General features: G+C 41.1%; 1 protein-coding gene across 1 annotated transcript in view; it reads left to right on the top strand.

Annotated features, from left to right (window-relative positions):
• Positions 1–18,290, top strand: part of bcl11bb (BCL11 transcription factor B b) — a 29,839-nt gene extending 11,549 nt beyond the window's left edge. Inside the window, exon 3 of the mRNA XM_057353927.1 lies at positions 14,061–18,290. Coding sequence (XP_057209910.1) covers positions 14,061–16,009 — 1,949 coding nt within the window. The 3' untranslated portion in view covers positions 16,010–18,290. The remainder of the gene's footprint in view (positions 1–14,060) is intronic.
• The last annotated feature ends 1,301 nt before the right edge of the window (positions 18,291–19,591 follow it).

Genomic DNA, 19,591 nt, shown 5'->3' on the forward strand with positions numbered 1-19,591 from the left:
GTTGCTTTAGTTTTGCTTTGAAGACATAAGCGGAGGAGGCGTCAAAGTTATGCACAGAAATACAGGACAGGAAGGTGCTTCGGGCTTGAATGAAATATTTCCAGAGCATGAAAGCGCAACACTCAACACTTTGATTGCCACTTAAATGTCTTACGTTTCGGCCAAATTAGATTATATTTAATGGGGCTAATTAAATACAATATGGAACTATGGTTGCCTGAAGACAGGAGACACACGCTGTGGGCCAAAACACCAAACCTGTTGGGTGGGAGTTAACCCCTTCTGAAATCATTGGAGCACGTTTATTGCTCAAATAGAAGGTATGTATTTATTAAGTCTAAGATTAAAACGAAATTGCACCAAACAAATCAACTTCTGTAAATAGGGCACAGTTAATATTAGGATTTATAATAATATCACTTTAATAGGAAGAAGGTTTGTTTTCACTGCAAGGAATGACTGTGAGTTAATTTGGAGTTTACAAGACTTGTTTTGTGTTTCATAATTGTTAAACTGTTTCATTTGAGCTAAAAATACTTCAAATACAGTAGGATGGTATATGGGGGTTTCTATATGTGACAACCTACCCCGCTCGACCTGATTTTGACAAGTGGTGGATGTCCTCAGGGCAACATCATGTTGACCCTGGGACAACATTTAAATCAACCAATCAGATTTCAGAAATAAGTTTACAGTTTATTTTAAATTGAATCTTACAACCAGGATTAGGTGCTTCTAGACCATTGTTACCGCTAATCATTTCCCTCTGATTTTAGGTGTAAGTTATGGTTAGGGTTGGGGTTTGGTGTGGGTTTAGGTTTTATTTATAAAAATATTGTCCTTAGGTCAACAAAATATGTTGCCCTGAGGACATCAACCACTTGGCAAAATCAGGTCGAGCGGGGTAGGTTGTCACATATAGAAACCCCCATATACCATCCTATTTTAAGTATTTTTTTAGCTCAAATTAAACCGTTTAACAATTATGAAACACAAAACAAGTCTTCTTGTGAACAAGTCTTCACAAAATCAGGATAGCCACCTACCCCAGTGTGACAACATGTCTTAAGAAGGCCATCTTCAATGAACTGTATTTTTTGTATTTAATAGCCTTTTTAGGATTTTAGGAATGTGACTGTACAAAAACATACTTTCAAAGATAAATCCTGAGAAATATGGATTTATTAAATATACTCGAATGTACTTTTTTTGCGCTGTCAAATCGATTAATCGTGATTATTCCCAAAAATATTCCCAAATAATGTTTGTATTTACAGTATATCATTTATGTGTGTGGCGTATATAAATGTACACACATCATGTGTATAGATAAATGTTTACATACATATACATTCATTTGATTGAAATCTAATTTAAATGATGTATAACTATAAATACTGTATACTGTATATTACTCATATTTCATATACATGTATGTTTGTGTGTTTATATATACATAGAAATATACACGCCACACACACAAAGATTAAAGATAAAACATTTATCGATTAATCGCGATTTGACAGCACAATAGTTTTTGTAAGTTTTTCGAATCAATCCCTGAACTACCTAGCGATGGATATTCCATAAACTCAGGAGAAAGTGTACGATATCACGTGCTTGTCCTTTCCGACGTTCTTGTAATCACCTAGCATGCGCTCATTTAAATATTAGAGTAGGCTTTAATCATGGAAAGTAATCAGTGTCATGAATATTCATAGTGTGCCGGTCTAACGGTCTCATTGTCTCATTCCTGTGCCAGATCGTGTCTTCCTGCCTCTCAGCTGTCTGCTCAGATAGCCCCAGTCTGGTATCAATGGGAAGAAGTTTAAAATAAATACACTATTCATACATGATCCTAAGAGAACAGTACGCGTATGTTGCGAGAGAGTTTCAAAAGATGGGGAGACTGATTCCTGTTCCAAATGATGAATATTTGCGCGGAGGCTCAAGAAGACGGCATTTGCATAATGACTTTGTAGTTTTGCATAATTAAATTTGCATATGAAACTGCGTTAATTACCTCTGATCATCTGTTTTCAACGTTGCGGCATTTGATATGTCCAGCCTTCAGGGTTGTGATTAGAGGTTACAGTGGCTCCTTCCCAGTGTTTGTGTGTGTTGGGCACAGAAGCAGAATAGTGAAATTGATGAGTCAGTTTTACACTTTTCTTAGATCCATTTTTTTTGTTTTTCGGATTCATGCTGTTTTCAAGGCATGTGAGAGCACCACTTGTAAAATAAAATTTCGTTTTGTTTTGTCGTAGTGAGGTTTAAACAGTACTGGCGACTTTGTCATGATTTCTTTCAGCACATATGAAAGAACACATATCTAGCAGATCCATTTTCAGATTTCAAACTTTCAGATCCTCAAAAAGACGCTGATTTAACATTGGACAACAAGCGTTAACAGTACCAAAATGTTTCAAACATTTATTTAAATGAATTATTACCATTAATGATTAATACAATCAGAGATGCACAGATATATCGGCCAATAATCGGTACCGGTCGATAAAAAGCAATCCGTCGAAAGTTTAAACAAATTTTCATTTAATCTTCAAAATCAAATATTTTAAGAAGTTGTGTTTCACTTTAATTTTTACTGTTTCTTTATGAAGTTTAACATGCTGAATACGAAACTCAAATGTTTTGTTTTTACCATGAACGATACTCACAAAAAAATGTCACACATTTATACATTTCGGTATTATTACTCGTACACAGAAATTACAAGGTACTGGCATAACACTGAGCTCAAAACAACAGTTTAACATATCAGGTACGAAAAAAATGAGTCGTCCAAAACTTCACAACTGAACATTTGCCCGTTTTTGTGTTTTATGACTAATACTGTCCTCACGAACCAAGTTCCAGACGTAGTCACCCATCATCGCTTCATCCCACTTTCCCTGTGCTACATTTCTATAATTTTCCGACAGTGACATTTGGAAAATCATTTTTAAAACGAGAAAATTTGTACAGTTTTTGTTTATTTGTAATATACCGATATATCGTAATAAATGATATAAGCTCAAAATGTACTTGAACGAAATATACACTAAAACCGATGCTGCATGAAAATAAATATTACCACACAACTAGCACCACAGAATTGTACAAGAACTATAAAAAAAATGTTACACTGTGTATTTTCTCGAATCTTGTGTAGTTTATGATTTATGATGATGAGAACATATCACAAAAACTGTTCATTTGAACCAAAATGTCATGAAGTAAGATTGGAAACAACAGAAGATATAGAAAGCATGCTCTCTTTTTTGCTATTATGACTTACTTTATATGCTTTCCTTTCGTAATTTGAATACGATTCTTAAAAAAAGAGTGATTACGGTTTGTGCATTTTGCAGTTTTGAACGTGCTTTGATAGCTCCATACAGTCACTTTATGGTGCTTAAGTTAAGTAAAACATTTCAACATCACATTCTCCACAATGTGAGCAGAGTCATGTGTACCAAATTTCAATCTTTCTGACCTCTGACCTCTGGCTATAAAACGTAAAGCCAAATGCCAGGCATCTAATCAGAAACCATACCCACGATCCCTTGCAACACCCAAAGCATGCCAGCGTCTCTGTTGGAGGGTGCCTGTGGTTAGAGCCTCCGGGATTTCAGGCCGGCTTATTTTTGGGATCCGTCCAAACGAGACCACCCCATCGCAGACTGATTGGTGGTGTCTGCCGGCAGGGGTCAACCTGGTCCACGTTGGACGCGTTATAGAGCAGGTCAGCAGCGCTGCACGTGCGCTCCACGCTGAGCCTGGAAAGACTTAAAGTCTCCCACATAAAGGCATCAAACACTCCGCATACCACTTTATTGTAGTCATATGGCAGCAGATTTGATATTTTTCCTTCCACAGCACGGAATAAAACTCGCCACTAATTTGGACTGCGAGCGTCGCCACTAAATTTCAACATGTGCTGATGGTGTTGACCAGATGTGTAACTTTTTGTTGGGTTTTTGTTCTCGTCCTTTCACTATCGCTCCTTTGTTAACTTATCCATGACTCAATGTGAGTTAAATATTTAGGATAAAGTTGATTAGATGATATTACAGTGACTCGTCTTGAGGCGTAATTTGCACAGTACTGCCTTCCAAAACCCAGCTTGTCTGCTACATTCCAGGAAAAAAACATGTTTTTTTTTTTAAGTAACATCATCCTTAAAATGCACAGTAGTGTGGGGTGGCGGTGTTTAGAAAACCCGTTACGTTATTTTAACAATTCCAATCGGTGACATCAGTCACTGCAGTCCTGGCACGGCAGAGTGAGAAAGTGTTTGCATGGATAGTTATTTGCCAAATTCTGATTATAGTGTCACAATCAGGGAGCCAAACCGCGGCGCATCTCACACAGCAGTGAAGGATCATGGGAAACTCTATCAGATATGTGCAGTCGATCTGTACTGTTTGCATTTATGACATATTTATCCCCAGTGCGTTTAAGGTATACAGGTGACACATCATGTCTTTTTTACCTATTCTGTTTTAAAGCCCGTCTAAAATGATGTCAAAAAAATATTGTTGCAAACGAGATGAGATCTTGTAGACTGTACTCAATTATACTGTGGTAAGAAGCAGTTTTTATTTTCTGCCGCTGCTGAAGATTTAGCGTCAGTTTTGTCATTGTGTGTGGAGTCCTGCTGGGTGGCCCTGTAAAATTCAAAGAGTCTTTTAAAGTCATTGGAATGAGGGATTTTATTAAAGGGGTCATATGATACGGCTAAAATGAATATTATGGTTTGTTTTAGATGTAATGTAATGTGGAAACACGATTTAAGGTTCAAAAACACTGTATTTTCCACATACGGTGCATGTTTGTATCTCCTCTTTGCTCCGCCTCTCTGAAATGCACAGATTTTGAACAAAGCTCATGGCTCTGAAAAGCGAGGTGTGCTATGATTGGCCAGTTAACCAGTGCGTAGTGATTGGTGGAATACTGCAAGCGTGTGAGGGAAATGTAACGCCTCTTACCATATTTGGAACATCAGGTTCCTCTTCAATTGTACTGACAGGTACGCCCACCTTACTTGAGTATACATTTGGGCGGTCTTAGTCAAATCATACCACCAACTGACGTGGATTTGTGGGGGTGTGGCTACACGAGGCGTTTCAGACAGGTCTGGGTGAGCATTCGCTTTTACATAGAATGCATCTTTTGTTCCCACACTTTCATTTTTGAAATTTGATGTGTCTAATACATGCATGAGCAACTTATAACACACCAAAGACACAGAAAAACACGTGTTCGCGCCACATGACGCTTTTGAAAAGGAATCATGCCTGCTGGTAGCATCGTTTATTTTCTCACACTGTCTGCTTTGTTTTAGCACCTGATTTGTTAAAAGTATTTATCTGAATTAGGTAATGCCACAGACACTCCCAAAGATTTGTGCTCAATGCTACATTTGCTGATTGTTTCCAACCGTACAGGCCAGTTCTGATCGGCAGGTTACAGTATGTAAGGTGTTGCAGAATAGCACAAATAGTGCAGTGTTACACACTGAAATATAACGAGAGTGAAATTTTCCTAAAAGTGATAGTTCACGCAAAAATGAAAAGTCTGTCATTATCTACTTATTTACCCTCTTTTCATCTCAAACCTGTATGACTTTCTTTCTTCTGCAAAACACAAAATATATTCTAAAGAATGTTGGTAACCAAACAACTGCGGTACCCATTCACTTGCATTGGTTTTGTGTCTTTACGGTTAAAGTGAATGGATACCACTGTTGTTCGTTTACCAACGTTCTTAAAATATCTTTTTTTGTGTGTTCTGCAGAAAAAAGTCATACAGGTTTGAAATGACAAGAGGGTGGGTAAATAATGACAGAATTATGAACTATCCCTTTAAAATAGATTTTGGGTGGTTAGTGAATTCGAAAATTGAAGTATTTCACGATAAAGCTGGACAAAGTTTTCAATTTTACACAAAGTGTCTCTGATTTGTCCATTTTTAGATTGCCTTTCACTGTATTAAAAAGCGTTTTATTCCCAACAGTGTTGATTATGACCAGGCCCAGATATAATCTGTGGATAATTTGTTTTTGCACAGGGTTTTTGTGGAAAATCTGTGGAACTGAGCGTGATAGATTTAAATGGTAAATCAAGTTGACGGCGTTACATATTTGTTGGTCGAAGAAAACAAAGTGGGCAATTCCAGCGTATGGATGTGACATTTTCTGTCAAAATTTCACATATAAATTCTCATAGAATGTATTTATTACCAATATATTGAACCATTTTACTAAACCCCTGATGATAAAGTCCAGTCATCAGAAAAATATCAGACTATGCACTAGTTTTCTGTTTTAAAGGAGCAAAAAATTGATGGGTTATGTGACAAAAAAGGACGCACGTTTTTGAGAGACGACATACTTTGTAGGATTTCTGTGAATTAAAATGTGTGCAATAATACCCAACAAATAAAAAGGGATGGCCCCTTATAGAACATAAAATAGTTACTATATTTTAATTTTCAAGTGCTCATTTATGAGAGTTATGGACGGTTATGGATGTGACAATTCACTTACCTGACCATGGAAAACGATGCTTTAAAAGCAAAAACAAATGCTTTAAAAACTATTAGACAGACTTCACATGGGTATATAAACCACCAATTATTGACATCTGAACAATCAGTATGGTAAAAACCTTTGGTAAAAACTAGACTTTTTTATCTTAAGGTTGACATTTGCATGGAATTGCCCTAATACAGCTAAATTCAAGCGCATGTAGAACTTTGCGAATGATGGGCGTTGCATTTTTTTGGAAATCTGAAGTAATTCTGCCTGCATTGAATCCATGTGGGCCTGAAAATTGCCCGTTACCTGTTTATGTGAGATCACACTTTAATTTTAGGCTATTTTAGGGGATTCAGTAGATGGGGCTTCTCCATCATGCTGTCTGTGGTCATCAGTGACAAGACGGTCTAAAGACTAAGAGCCGCCATGATAATTCGGCATTATATCCTCTCCTGCAGCCCAGTGAACGAAAAAACCCTCGATCTTATCAGTTTTTATTCATGTCAGTAAGGGCCTGTTCTCACACGCAGCGCGCGGCAGATGTGGTCCTGCCGGTATGTTTGCTAAAGGCATTGGCTAGATGAAAGACTCGTCTAAACCATAAGCTATGCAGGGAGTCGTGCCAAAAGCTGAAAACGCATCGTTGTGAAAACAGCCCTGGGAGAAGTTGATCTCCCCCTGTTTGTTCCCGCAGAGGATGAAGAGGGCTTCTGCGGAGGGCTGAGGGCGAGACGACACACGATGGATCAGGCTACAGACTGTGTGGAAAAAAACTGTCATTATTTCTTTTTATGGAGATACTGACTGGGGTGGAGAAGCTAACTGTGAATATTGTCACACTGTGGAAAGCTGTAGATACAAAACACGTTCATCATACCGTGCTTCGATTTTATTTCTTTTCTCTTACATGGGAAGGGTTTTGTATCTACGATCTAGGAAGTTGCTACATTTATCTCTGTTAAAGGGGTCATATGACACAGTTAAAACGAATATTATTGTATTCTTTGTTTTAGATGTAATGCAATGTGTATACACGATTTAAGGTTCAAAAACGCTGTATTTTCCACATACCGTGCATGTTTGTATCTCCTCTTTGCCCCGCCTCTCTGAAACGCGTGGATGATTGGCCAGTTAACCAGTGCGTAGTGATTGGTCGAATACTGCAAGCGTGTTACGGAAATGTAACGCCTCTTACCATATTTGGAACATCAGGTTCCTCTTCAATTGTACTGACAGGTACGCCCACCTTACTTGCGTATACATTTGGGCGGTCTTAGTCAAATCATACCACCAACTGACGTAGATTTGTGGGGGTGTGGTTACACGAGGCGTTTCAGGCAGGTCTGGGTGAGCATTCGCTTTTAGATAGAATGCATCTCTTGTTACGACACTTTAATTTTTGCAATTTTACGTGTCTAATACATGCATGGGCAACTTATAACACACCAAAGACACAGAAAAACACGTGTTCACGCCATATGACCACTTTAAGGAATAATGACAACTAAAAACATAACGTTATCGTCTGCTAGCATGGATGCTAATGTAGTTATCTTAATGGGTATCACTCTTGGTGTGAATTGGTCTTTACCGTATTTACAAATAACAACAAAAAATGTGAGCTGAGACAGACATTTGAAATGAAATTGAAATTTATACACATAGTCAGTGTTCTGTTGAGAGTTCATCTGGGTGGTCATGCGTGTCTGTGCCAAGGATTATGAATCCTGTCTGATCCTGCATCAGTCACACTGTCGAGAGTACCAGCAGTGGAACCCATTCCCATGACTGGCATGTGTCGCAGAGCCCGCGCTCATAAGGGCTTTGAGGCATCTAAAGAGCTGTTTTACGGGGCTCTGATTGTTTTGGAAGGCGTCCTGAAGGCCTGGGGATTTTTTACAGTGAGTATTAAACGGGTATAGATGCCTGGGCCCAGCTGGGGACCATTATGGTACACGTTATCGAAAAAATGCCAGGGCAATTATTTCGCATACGGGAGAGCTTTCCATTCTTTTTTTGCTCTTGCTCACACACGTGCATGATGGAAGTTATTTCCTATGTCGTGAAACCAAGTGGTCAAGTGGTTTGTTTGGTTAATGTGGTCCAGGTAGCCTAGCATCTTTTTTAATTCACGGCCATTCAAATGGTGCACTTTCGGGGGCTCAGATGCCAGTCGAGCAATTATGCTTTTTTTTTTTTTTTTAAAGTTGGTATAGCTTAGCTAACACCATAGTGGATCCAACGTAGAATATGATGATATGTGTTCGCTTTGAGCCGCCCCTTCTCTCTCTTCCCTGTCTTGACTTTTCTCTCTCCGCCCCGTGCGTTTGTCACCCCTTCAGCCGCAAACACCGGTCTCATCCATCATCTTCCTGCAGCTCTTCTTGAACACGTTTTTCACGCCAGACTGATCTCAGCGAGGTGACGCGCGCTCCAAGCCGTGATTCAGACTTGTTGCGATGCCACAAAACGTACTTTCTTTGCGATCTCACTGGGCCAAGAGTCATAGCTCTTACCGACAGAAAAGTCTTTCCAGTTGTTTTCGGTGTCTTTTCCCGTCAGCGCCGTAGGACGCCTCTCTCTCTGGCTGCTTCAGATGATGTCGGAGCACTCTAGGATGGCATGTGTTTTCATTTAGACGCTCGCGCTACTCCGGGCTGTCCTGGTTCTTCGTGAGACCGGCGGTTAGCAGGCAGAAGGAAGTAGAGAGTCGATGTGGGTATAGAGGCTCGGGGCAGATCAGGTACAGGCCCCACCTGTCCAGAAATGGCCTTCTGCCAGAGTTCTAAGTGGATTTGTGTGTTAGTGGGTCAGGATGAGTTTATAATGGGGTCAAGGTGTTTCAGATGTCTGTGTAGTGTAGGTGTGACTGTGGGTACCTAGAGGTGCCTTGTGTGCGGTCAGTGGGCTTGCGTGTGCTCTGAAACAGCGGCTGCTCCTCTCTGTTCCTGTAGATGGAGACAGATTGGAATGGTTACTGCAACAGGCCTGCTTTCACTTAGACAGGAGACAGCCATGCGTGTGTGTGCCTGCCATAACCACTATTACTGACACTATACACTGCGGCTTCTCTCCACACACACAGTTTTTCCACTGTAGAATGCAAGCTACGGTCTTTTCAAACGCAGTTGTCTGCTGTCATTACGACCATGAATCTCTGATAACTGATAGTAGAGCACTACCATATGGATGATGAGTAAAAAAACACAAATTGATAAAAGTCTATAATAGCTGATTTCACTGGACACTTTTTTACACAAAGCGCTTGTGGTTATCTAGACTGGTTTCTGGGTGGGCATTCATTTATTTACATCACAACTGGTAAAACCAGTCTACCCTAAAAACCTACTACAGTCAGTTTGTGAAAGTGACACACTGTACATTGGGGTCCATTATGTTTGAGATCTCAGTGAAATGTCCTTCTGAAACCTTGTATCTCCATATTTTATGATTTCTATTTTTCGTCATAAATCATCATTATTAGTCACCCTTTATGTTTGTCACAGGGTTTTGCAAATATTGAACCAATAAAAAGTATTAAAAAGTGCTTGTCAGCTTTGACAACACAGTATTTAATCATTTAAAAAGTACAGTGGTTTTCCATTTCCTGAAAAAGTGTGAATTTGGACATACAAGATTTCAGAAGGACGGCAAGGTTTGTTTCTTATTAATTATGGCTTTTCATTAGAAATTATATTGTTAACATTACACTTTTTAAATGTCATTTTGTTTTTTGTTGTTCCTACAAAATTCTACATTGTTTTATATAATATTATTATAAGTTTAAACATTGTAATTAAATAACATTTTATGAATTGTTTTTTATTATAATAAAATACAATTTTATGAATTTTTTTACATTATAATGAAATACAAATAGTTTGGATTTAAATAATAATGAAATTTTACCGTAGTCCCAGGACCGGTACTAGGCTGGCTCGACGGGGGGCGGGGGACCAATCATATACAGTATCCTGGTTGGGCAGATATATATAGTATACTCATAGTTCATTCCATGTACAATGTTTGCATTTTTCTCTAATTAAATTGACAGATCATAATTTAATAGATAATACAAAAAATATTATTTTAATTAATTGTCAGCTGAACATTTTTGGAGGGCCCTAGACCCGGCCCTGCACAGTCCACACTTTTTCACCCCCGTTTTTATCATGACTTTAAATGCCTAGTTATTTTAATATAGCAAGTTACGTTTTTTAAATGAAAGTCTTTCCACGTCAAAGAGAATGAAGCTTTGGAATTTAGCATAAAAGTACTGGTCTTTCCACAAACACCAAGCTTGTGGTCCGGTCACCTTCCTGCCAAAATCATTGTCAGAATCATTGCCAATTAGATTGTCTTTAAGGCTCACAGCTCAGTCAATTTAGGTATACATCTACAATGATGATGGCTAAGAGAAATCCATCACAGAACAACCTATTGTTTTGTGTATTGCATTTACTTTGGAAATGTTTTAAAAAGACAAAGCAACATATTCTACATGTATATTCACGAGTAAACATTGTTTCTCTCTCTCTCTCTCTCTCTCTCTCTCTCTCTCTCTCTCTTACACACAAACGTTTGCATGCACATCACCAATCCCCCCGTGTGTGTCGGTAGCACAGACAGCAGCGTCTCGCTACGCAGAATGTTGTGTTTCTCATTAGCATAGTGGCCTGGCCCCCTGATTAGCCACGATCATCACAAACAAGACATCAGTGATGCGAGGTGAGGCCCTACGAGCCCCTGGGAGCCCCAGATCACAGGCATGCTAATGAGGGCCCACGACACGGCGGTGTGAGGTGTCAGCCGGGCTTGTGACAGGTGCACAGAGAGGACGTCGGGGGGGAGGGTCCGGAGGAGAGCGAAGGCGTGCCGAGGTCCCCGTGGCATCATCTTTTTCTTTGTTCTCTATGCAAATTCACCGCCGTGGCTTTCGACAGCTAGGAACGTAGCGGGTTTGAGGGGCAGAGCTGCGAGGGTGCCGGGCTTGAATTTTGCAAATGCGCAAATACATGGCATTGCTATTTTAGCAAAGTGACATCCTAAAAACGAGCTGCACGCGTTCGCAAATGCACACATGTAAGTGATATCATAGATGACATACACACATCCATGTCTTTGCTTTGATGTGATTTGATATTATTAAATGACTTTGCATTATTGCGACACCATGCTCAGGTAGACTACAAGCAGCCAACGCTAATGTTATTTCACTCGTGCAACAGCAAGTCTGACGGATTTATTCGCAGATCATTAAAAAACACCCTCCAGCCCCTCCCCCTGACTTCTCTGTCACCGCATTCACGCTCTTAAAAGGAAATTAATTGCCACAAAATGTTGAAATCAACATATCTAAACTCAGGTTGGGGGTCCCTGAGGATGGACTAATTGGTCTTGAGGTTTTGTATTACTAAACCCAAGAGGATCTATAACTTTAGCGTAAGACCCCTTCTAAGCACAGACGCACGCGTGTCATTAATCACATATCCCACGCACACACAAAAAACATGCGTGTAGACATCTCGGCACAGTTTAACACAGCGAGGGTGCTACTGTAGAGTTGTTAGCAGCGTGCATGCCAACAGCCCGCTCTGTGATATAACAGCCGCAACTCAATTTAGCTGTTTAACCTGTAATCCCGGCAATATTTATTGAAGTGCGAGAGGCAAGAAAATTAGGCTATTAAGCTCTCGCAATTGAATACACAGAGAGAAGAAAAGACACTCTGCTAACTGGCAGTTGACCTCTGCGGCCCGCAGCGAAGAGTTTCATGGACACGGACCACGCGGTAATTACTGCAAATTGAATCACGGAGCGAACAGCGATGATTCTGTAATGAGCGCCTTTATTGGCTAGAGCCCTTCTCCGAGACGCGGCCCTCCCAGGCCTCGGCAGCGTGGCACACACGCATGGTACGACTCAATGGACCATGATCTTGCGGAGATTTGTGTTCCTGAGGTGCCTGATGGGTAATTTCACACCATCATGCCGCACAAGCTGCTGTCACAAGACATGGATCTCTGATGGGTCATTAGCATATCCTAACTTATTCACCGTGGGCTTCTCTATCTCGTTCTGGCTTGTTTGGAAAGTTGATGAAATTTGTCTTTGGTCGTCATTAAGCCTGCCTGTCTGTTAGCTGACACGGTCCCTTAGTAACATATGGTGTTTTTTGTATAATGTGATAGGATGCAAATTGCGATAGCTAAGACACGCGGTTACGCCAGGGTAAGATCGCACTTGTGCGCACATATGCAGATATTTATGCGTGCGTGAACCACACTTCCATTTTGTCCATTCCAGGTTGTGTTGAATCGTGTACTGCCACCAAAAGAACAGAACGTGCATTATGATTATTTATAACGAATCAGGCACCTTGTTTGTGAGCTGTAAGAGAAAATGAACAGACTGTGTGTGTTTTAGTATCTGATCTCTGCCACATCTCAGTGTCTTTCAGCGTCCAAAATCCCTCTTTCCAGGTGTCCGTTTAAAGGCTAGCCAAACTAAACACAAGCTGTGGACTTGTCATGCACAACCTTTTAAATATCCATCGCTCTTTTACGGCATTGACCACAAGTCAACTGCAAAGTAATACAAACAGAGCACATTCAGAGGTTTTTTATTTGCATGTTGTATTTGTAGGGTAACAGTCACCTACTCACCTACTACTGTAGGTCAGCCATGGTATTAAAAAGAAGTGTTTCAGACTGAAACTTGCACAGAATGAAACTTGCGCATCTTAAGTTAAACAGTGACCACACGTGATTTACCCAAGACTGAGGGTGTCTCATAACAATTCCTTCCAGACATCATTTATATTGCAAAGAAACAATATTTTTTCCACACATTTCACAAAACACGTCATATCTCAGAAATATATGGGTGACTGTGTCAGTAGCTAACTGTGCTAACCTGACTGTGTCAGAATATGGACCTGTCATCATTTTCTTTCGTTCATAATCCTCTCGTTTTCCCTCTAATGCCACAGAGTTTTCACCATATGGAAGTAATGAAGGGTGGCTGACATTAGCACAATGTGTTGTGGACTGTTGGAGATACCTGCCATCTGCATTAGGCTTCAGCCCTCGGGGAGCTTCTCTGCTCTCGCTAACCCCTCATGTTACTTAGTTCCTGGGTGAGTCACGTACGGGCAGATCCTCTCAGACACAGCTTTAGAGCAGCAGGGTAGATAACCTGATAGGCTATCAGCGAGCTCTTGTCTTCTCTCTTAAGTTGATGTAATTTTCATTCAGTCTCATAAAATGGCTGTCGCCGCAGCACGATGAGATGTCTCTCACATGTTGCCTGTTTAATTTTTAAACAGAAATGATCCATGAACCTCACTGTGGAGGACTCTTGGCTTTGATTACATTCAGAGCCATCACAGAGAACAAACAGATGCGCGAATGACATGGAAAGCTATTAAGGCGTGCTATCTCGACCACCCCTTTCAGCAAATCTGAGTTAATAGCTAATATGTATATATTAATTCCGTCCACGTTCTTTTGTCTTTCAGGAAAAGATGAGCCCTCCAGTTACATATGCACCACGTGTAAGCAGCCCTTCACCAGCGCATGGTTCCTGCTGCAACATGCACAGAACATTCACAGGATACGGATCTACTTGGACACCCACCCTTCTAGCTGTTCTCTTACCCCACGCATGGCACTTCCTCCACCGCTGGGAGCTGACACCCTGCCCCGTTCGCCTCTTGCCAGCTTTCTGGGTGACAGCAGCAACCCTTTCCAACTGTTACGTATGGCTGCGCCGCTGTTACGAGAGCCCCCTCCACCCGGATACATGGAAGCTCGCTTGCCAACTACCCCACCCTTTTTGAGTCCTCCACCGCCCCGCTATCCTCTAGAACGCCTCGGCCCAGACGAGATGGGTATCCTGTCCCAGCATCCCAGTGCTTTTGAGCGGGTGATGCGTATGACCCCTATGGGCATGGAGCCATCGATGGGATTCTCTCAACGCCTTCGTGAATTGGCAGGCAACAACAGCAACGGTGGCCCAACCCCCCCTCTTTCACCTAACCGTGTACCCCCCATGCATCGGCTTCTTAGCCCCACCCTCTTCCAGCCTGGGTCCAAACCTCCACATTTCCTCACCACACCCCCACAGCCGCCATTGGTTCCGTCCAGAGGCAATTCCTCACCGCCATTAAATCAGGTTGGCAAAGGCAAGTCCTGTGAGTTCTGTGGCAAGACTTTCAAGTTCCAAAGCAACTTGATCGTGCACAGACGGAGCCACACTGGCGAAAGGCCCTACAAGTGTCATCTCTGCGACCATGCGTGTTCGCAAGCCAGCAAGCTAAAGCGCCACATGAAAACGCACATGCACAAATCCGGCTCCATGGGGAGTTCACCTGAGCAGGGAGCACAGGAAGGGCGAAAAAACAATGAGAACAATGGAACAAGGGAGGGATTAGATAATGAGGAGGAGGAGGAGGAAGAGGAGGAGGAGGAAGAGGAGGAGGAGGAAGAAGAGGAGGAACAACACAATGGGAGCAGGCCTGAGTCCAACCTGAGCGTGGATTCAGTGATTAGCAGGAACAGAGAGAATGGCCAAAGACCGTCCCCTGTGGAAAAACCTCTAGCCACCGACAAAGTGACAGAAAGAAAATACAACAACCTCGACAATCACTTGAGACTTCCACCAGCTAACAGGGCACATGAGGAGAGAGACAGAGAATCGTCAGCCATGCGGATCGACAGAGATGGGCGGCCGATGGTGAATGGCAGAGGCTGCGGCCCAGAGGATTCCTTCTCAGCATTTTTCCATCGAAAGCCCATGCCTATTTCCAGCCCCAACCTTTCTGGATCCTCCGCCAAGAGAATCAAGGTGGAGAAGGACATGGAGCTGCCTCAGGTGCCCATCATCTCCCCTGAAAACGTGTACTCTCAGTTGCTGGCCGGCTATGCTGCGTCCCGCCACTTTATAAGGGAACCCATCCTAGGATTTAACGACTCTAGGCAGTCGCCGTTTGGAACTTCTTCCGAGCATTCCTCATCTGAGACGGGCAGCCTGCGCTTTTCCACCCCACCAGGGGAAATTCTGGAGGGTGGCGGGATGTCTGGAAGAAGTGGCTGCAGCACACCCCACCTCCAGCTTCGGGGTCCGGGGCCAGGGAGACCACCCAGCTCCAAAGAGAGCCGCAGGAGTGACACCTGTGAGTACTGCGGCAAGGTGTTCAAGAACTGCAGCAATCTGACCGTGCACCGGCGCAGCCACACGGGCGAGAGGCCTTACAAGTGTGACTTGTGCAGCTACGCTTGTGCCCAGAGCAGCAAGCTCACCCGACACATGAAGACTCATGGGCAGTTTGGCAAAGAGGTGTATCGCTGCGATATTTGCCACATGCCCTTCAGCGTGTACAGCACCCTGGAAAAACACATGAAGAAGTGGCATGGTGAGCATTTGCTGACCAGTGAGGTCAAACTTGAGCAGGCTGACAGAGCTTGAGACCACTACCAACGCACTGCATTATGGGGTTAGCTGGATAGTCTTTTTCTTGACTTGATTTTTTGTTTTTGGAGTGTCCTGATGTTTTGTTTTTGAGGAAAAACAAACTGCCACCTGAGAAGCAAGAAGACAGTGAAGCGTTCATCTGTGGTTCTAATAACGCTTCTTGCAATTCCTAGCAACTAACCGAGGAGTAGTCCATTAATAATTCATGGAGCCTTTCTACTGTGCAATAATTTCTGTATTTATTGGATTATTTGTAATGATACATGGCATGTGCAGGTACATTATCGATGGGTTTCTAATGCGTTCAGTTCCTGAAATTATATTTCTATGCCCCGTCTTATGATGTGATGACGAGTACTGAGATGTCGGCATTCAGTCAGTTTTGTGTTTTTAACTGTTTCCTCAAAGGATAAAATGGGTAATTTCTTAACAAGAGGTCGACCTCTAAAAATCGGAGAACGTTTTCATGTTGTCGTTGCTGTCAATGGGTGATGTACGATAGACAGATGTAAAGCACTGAATGTCACTTTGACAATAAAATATTAAAGAAATTTAAGGGGCAAAAACCCAGGGATGTTTTAAGGCAGCTGACAGGCAGTTTGACTGCATTTGAATGATTTTTCTGTCGAGAATCACAGTACAAATGTCAACAACAAAAGTTCCTGTGTATAAACAGTGTTGTGGCACAAGTGTATTTTTTTTCAAAACGCTGATTTTACCCCAGATTTGACTTTTAAACGTTTACATTTCCTCCCAGTAACCCTCATCCGTCTTCTTTTTCATTCCCAAGTGCTTTCCAGACCTAGGAGGAGGCTAAATTCCTTCATATGCTAATGGTATTACAATATGTTTTTTTATGCATTCTTGACATTGCCATTCGATTATTATTCTTTTCTATATTTTAAGATGAATTCACAGGCATGCACACGTATTTTAAGCACAGGTGCTCACCTGTAGAACTTGTCATTTTAGTAAACACACACATCCCATTAATTTGTGACTTTCTCTGCACCATCCTGTGCGTTGTTGAAACCGCAATCACCGAATTGTGTCAGGGCTCTCTGGGGGCCCTGCCTCTTCTCTAAAGGATCCTGGGATTAAATGATTTCCTCATTACGGCCTCTGTTCCTACACACAGAGTCGCCTCCACCTGCCTCCTTTCATACACCATCAGCTCAAATTTACACGGCAGCCCTCGCCTGCTCCTCACACGCACACCGCAGTTCACTCTTTGCCTACATGCTGTTTATACCAGCCTATGGTTCATATTTATTTATTTTTTCTGAAAGCAAATCTCGTTGAATAAAACATTCAAACATTCAAGGCTGCACGTGTTGCCCACTTAGAAACAATTAGCAGAGCAAATGATAGATGTACAGCACAAGAATATTTTTGAAAATATGGATTTGTCGTATTTTATCACCTATTTCTCAGATACTTTGCAAAGTGGAAACCTAGCGCAAATGAGAGGAAGTGGCCATAACGTGAGCGAAAAAGGAAATGTATTGTAGTCAAGAAAGTGTGTCGGATTTAAGTGCCACCAATGGCTCTCTGAGACACATCGAACTAGACAACACGGACGTGCCTCAAACTAATGTTCAGCCTTTAGATTCTTGCTATATAGTGGATGAAAGCAACCCTAAAGCAACTGTTACCAACAGTACCATTTTTTTTTTCATTAAGAGGAATCAAATCGAGCCGTAAAGGATTTGGGAAATGCAAAGTGTTTGTAAGGAAAAGTCTTAACACAGAGATTCTTTTGAAAAAAGACTAAGCCATTACTTTACTGACCTGTTCAGTCTACAAGACAGTTATTGACAGTGCGGGTGAAACAATAGAATTGCGAGTAAAGGAAAAAAACTATGACACTGTCTTTAAATGATGTTTACAGTGTTGAAGTATAACGATACTGAGCTCTTCTGTATATGTGTTTTAAATGAGACCGAAATGTTTTGTCCTCTGTTTTTCTACAATTTTGAATATCATAGCAGGGTTTTCTTCTTTGGTTTCTTTTTCGGTGCCGGTATTTCCATAAATTTCTATGGATATATGCGCGTGTATGTTTTGGTCATTGTTAAATACTCAGTGTATTTGTAATTTTAGTGGCATTTTATGAAATGATGCAAAAAATATCCTTATATTTTGCAGTCCATTATGAAATTGTGAGTCTATTCAAATGTTTTGTCACTATATCTGTTCATAATTTTGCTAATTCCATCCACAGGAGGATGTCAAAAAATGAAATAAAAATGATTAAAACAAAGAAATCAATTCAATTCAGTGTTTCAGTCGCAGTTTTTAAAGATAATTTTCAATCGTTCTGATGTATTTATTTTGCAAACTTTTGTTTACAAAGGAGTTTTCAATGCTAAATCTAAATATTATGCTAAAAGGGATAGTTCACCCCAAAATGAAAACTCATTTACTCACCCTCAAGTTGTTCCAAACCTGTATAAATGTCTTTGTTTTGTTGAACACAAAGGAAGATATTTTAAAGAATGTGGGAAAGTACACAATTCTGGGACACCATTGACTACCATAGATTTTTTTTTTCATACTATATTGACGCAGAACTGTTTGATTACAAACATTTTTCCAAATATCTTTTTTTTGTGTTCAGCAGAACAGCAGAATTTATACAGGTTTAAAACAATTTTTTTTAAAACAAATTACAGAATTTTCATTTTTGGGCAAACTGTGCCTTTAAATGCTTGAAATGATTTTTCTAGAAAAATATTGATTGTGCCCTAGTATAATTTCTTCACCAACAACCAAAATTTGTAGTTTTGATTTTAAAAAATTAAATTACATAATTCCTATAGTAAGGTTAATATTTTTCTTTAAAAAATGTATTTATTTATATATATTTATTTAGCATTTACAGTTTTGCTGTATTTGTTATTTACAACAATTATAACCAAAAAAAAGACATGTACAGGCACACACATTTTTATTATTATAGTGTGTTTCTCTGTTTGTTCCATTATATTCTATTTAAACTTGCAAGCCGAGCTCAGACAGGGCTGATCTGTGCGTGACCTTTGACCCGAAGACTTCACTAATTTGTAAGAACCCTGGTCTGCGCTGCACCTGCCCTTCCTGGTCTTTAGTCTAAGTGCAGAGCGCACAAAATCTTGTCTGACCTCTTTTGACCTCTCCCATCTTGCCTCTTTCCCTCTTGTCTTTTGTGAGCCAGGTGGGTCTTTTGTAGCTCCAACAATGTTTCATGTTGGGAGGGGAAGCACTTAAAAAAACTCATCGAGCGTTTACAAATGGCCAGTCATAGCTTGGGCTCTTTCCTTTGAACGATCCACTCGCGTGGAGACCCACAGCCTAACAGCAGCCTGCGTGCTGACCTAGAGATTTGGTAAACAAACGATTTTTTTCTCCATATTTATTCGTTCTGTGTTGTTTTGGCTGTCTTGCGTGTTTAAGCAACAAGCAGTGAATGTCCCTTTAAAGGGAGATGCTCGAGTACGGTTACAATGGAGTTGGACATCTGGGAGACATCTTCTGCCCGCAAACATCCTGGTCCCGGCACATCCCTAAACTGCTTTAGAAGTCAGATTCCCAGAG

This window comes from Triplophysa rosa, linkage group LG15 (assembly GCF_024868665.1).
Source record: "Triplophysa rosa linkage group LG15, Trosa_1v2, whole genome shotgun sequence".
In the NCBI taxonomy this organism is placed as follows: domain Eukaryota; kingdom Metazoa; phylum Chordata; class Actinopteri; order Cypriniformes; family Nemacheilidae; genus Triplophysa; species Triplophysa rosa.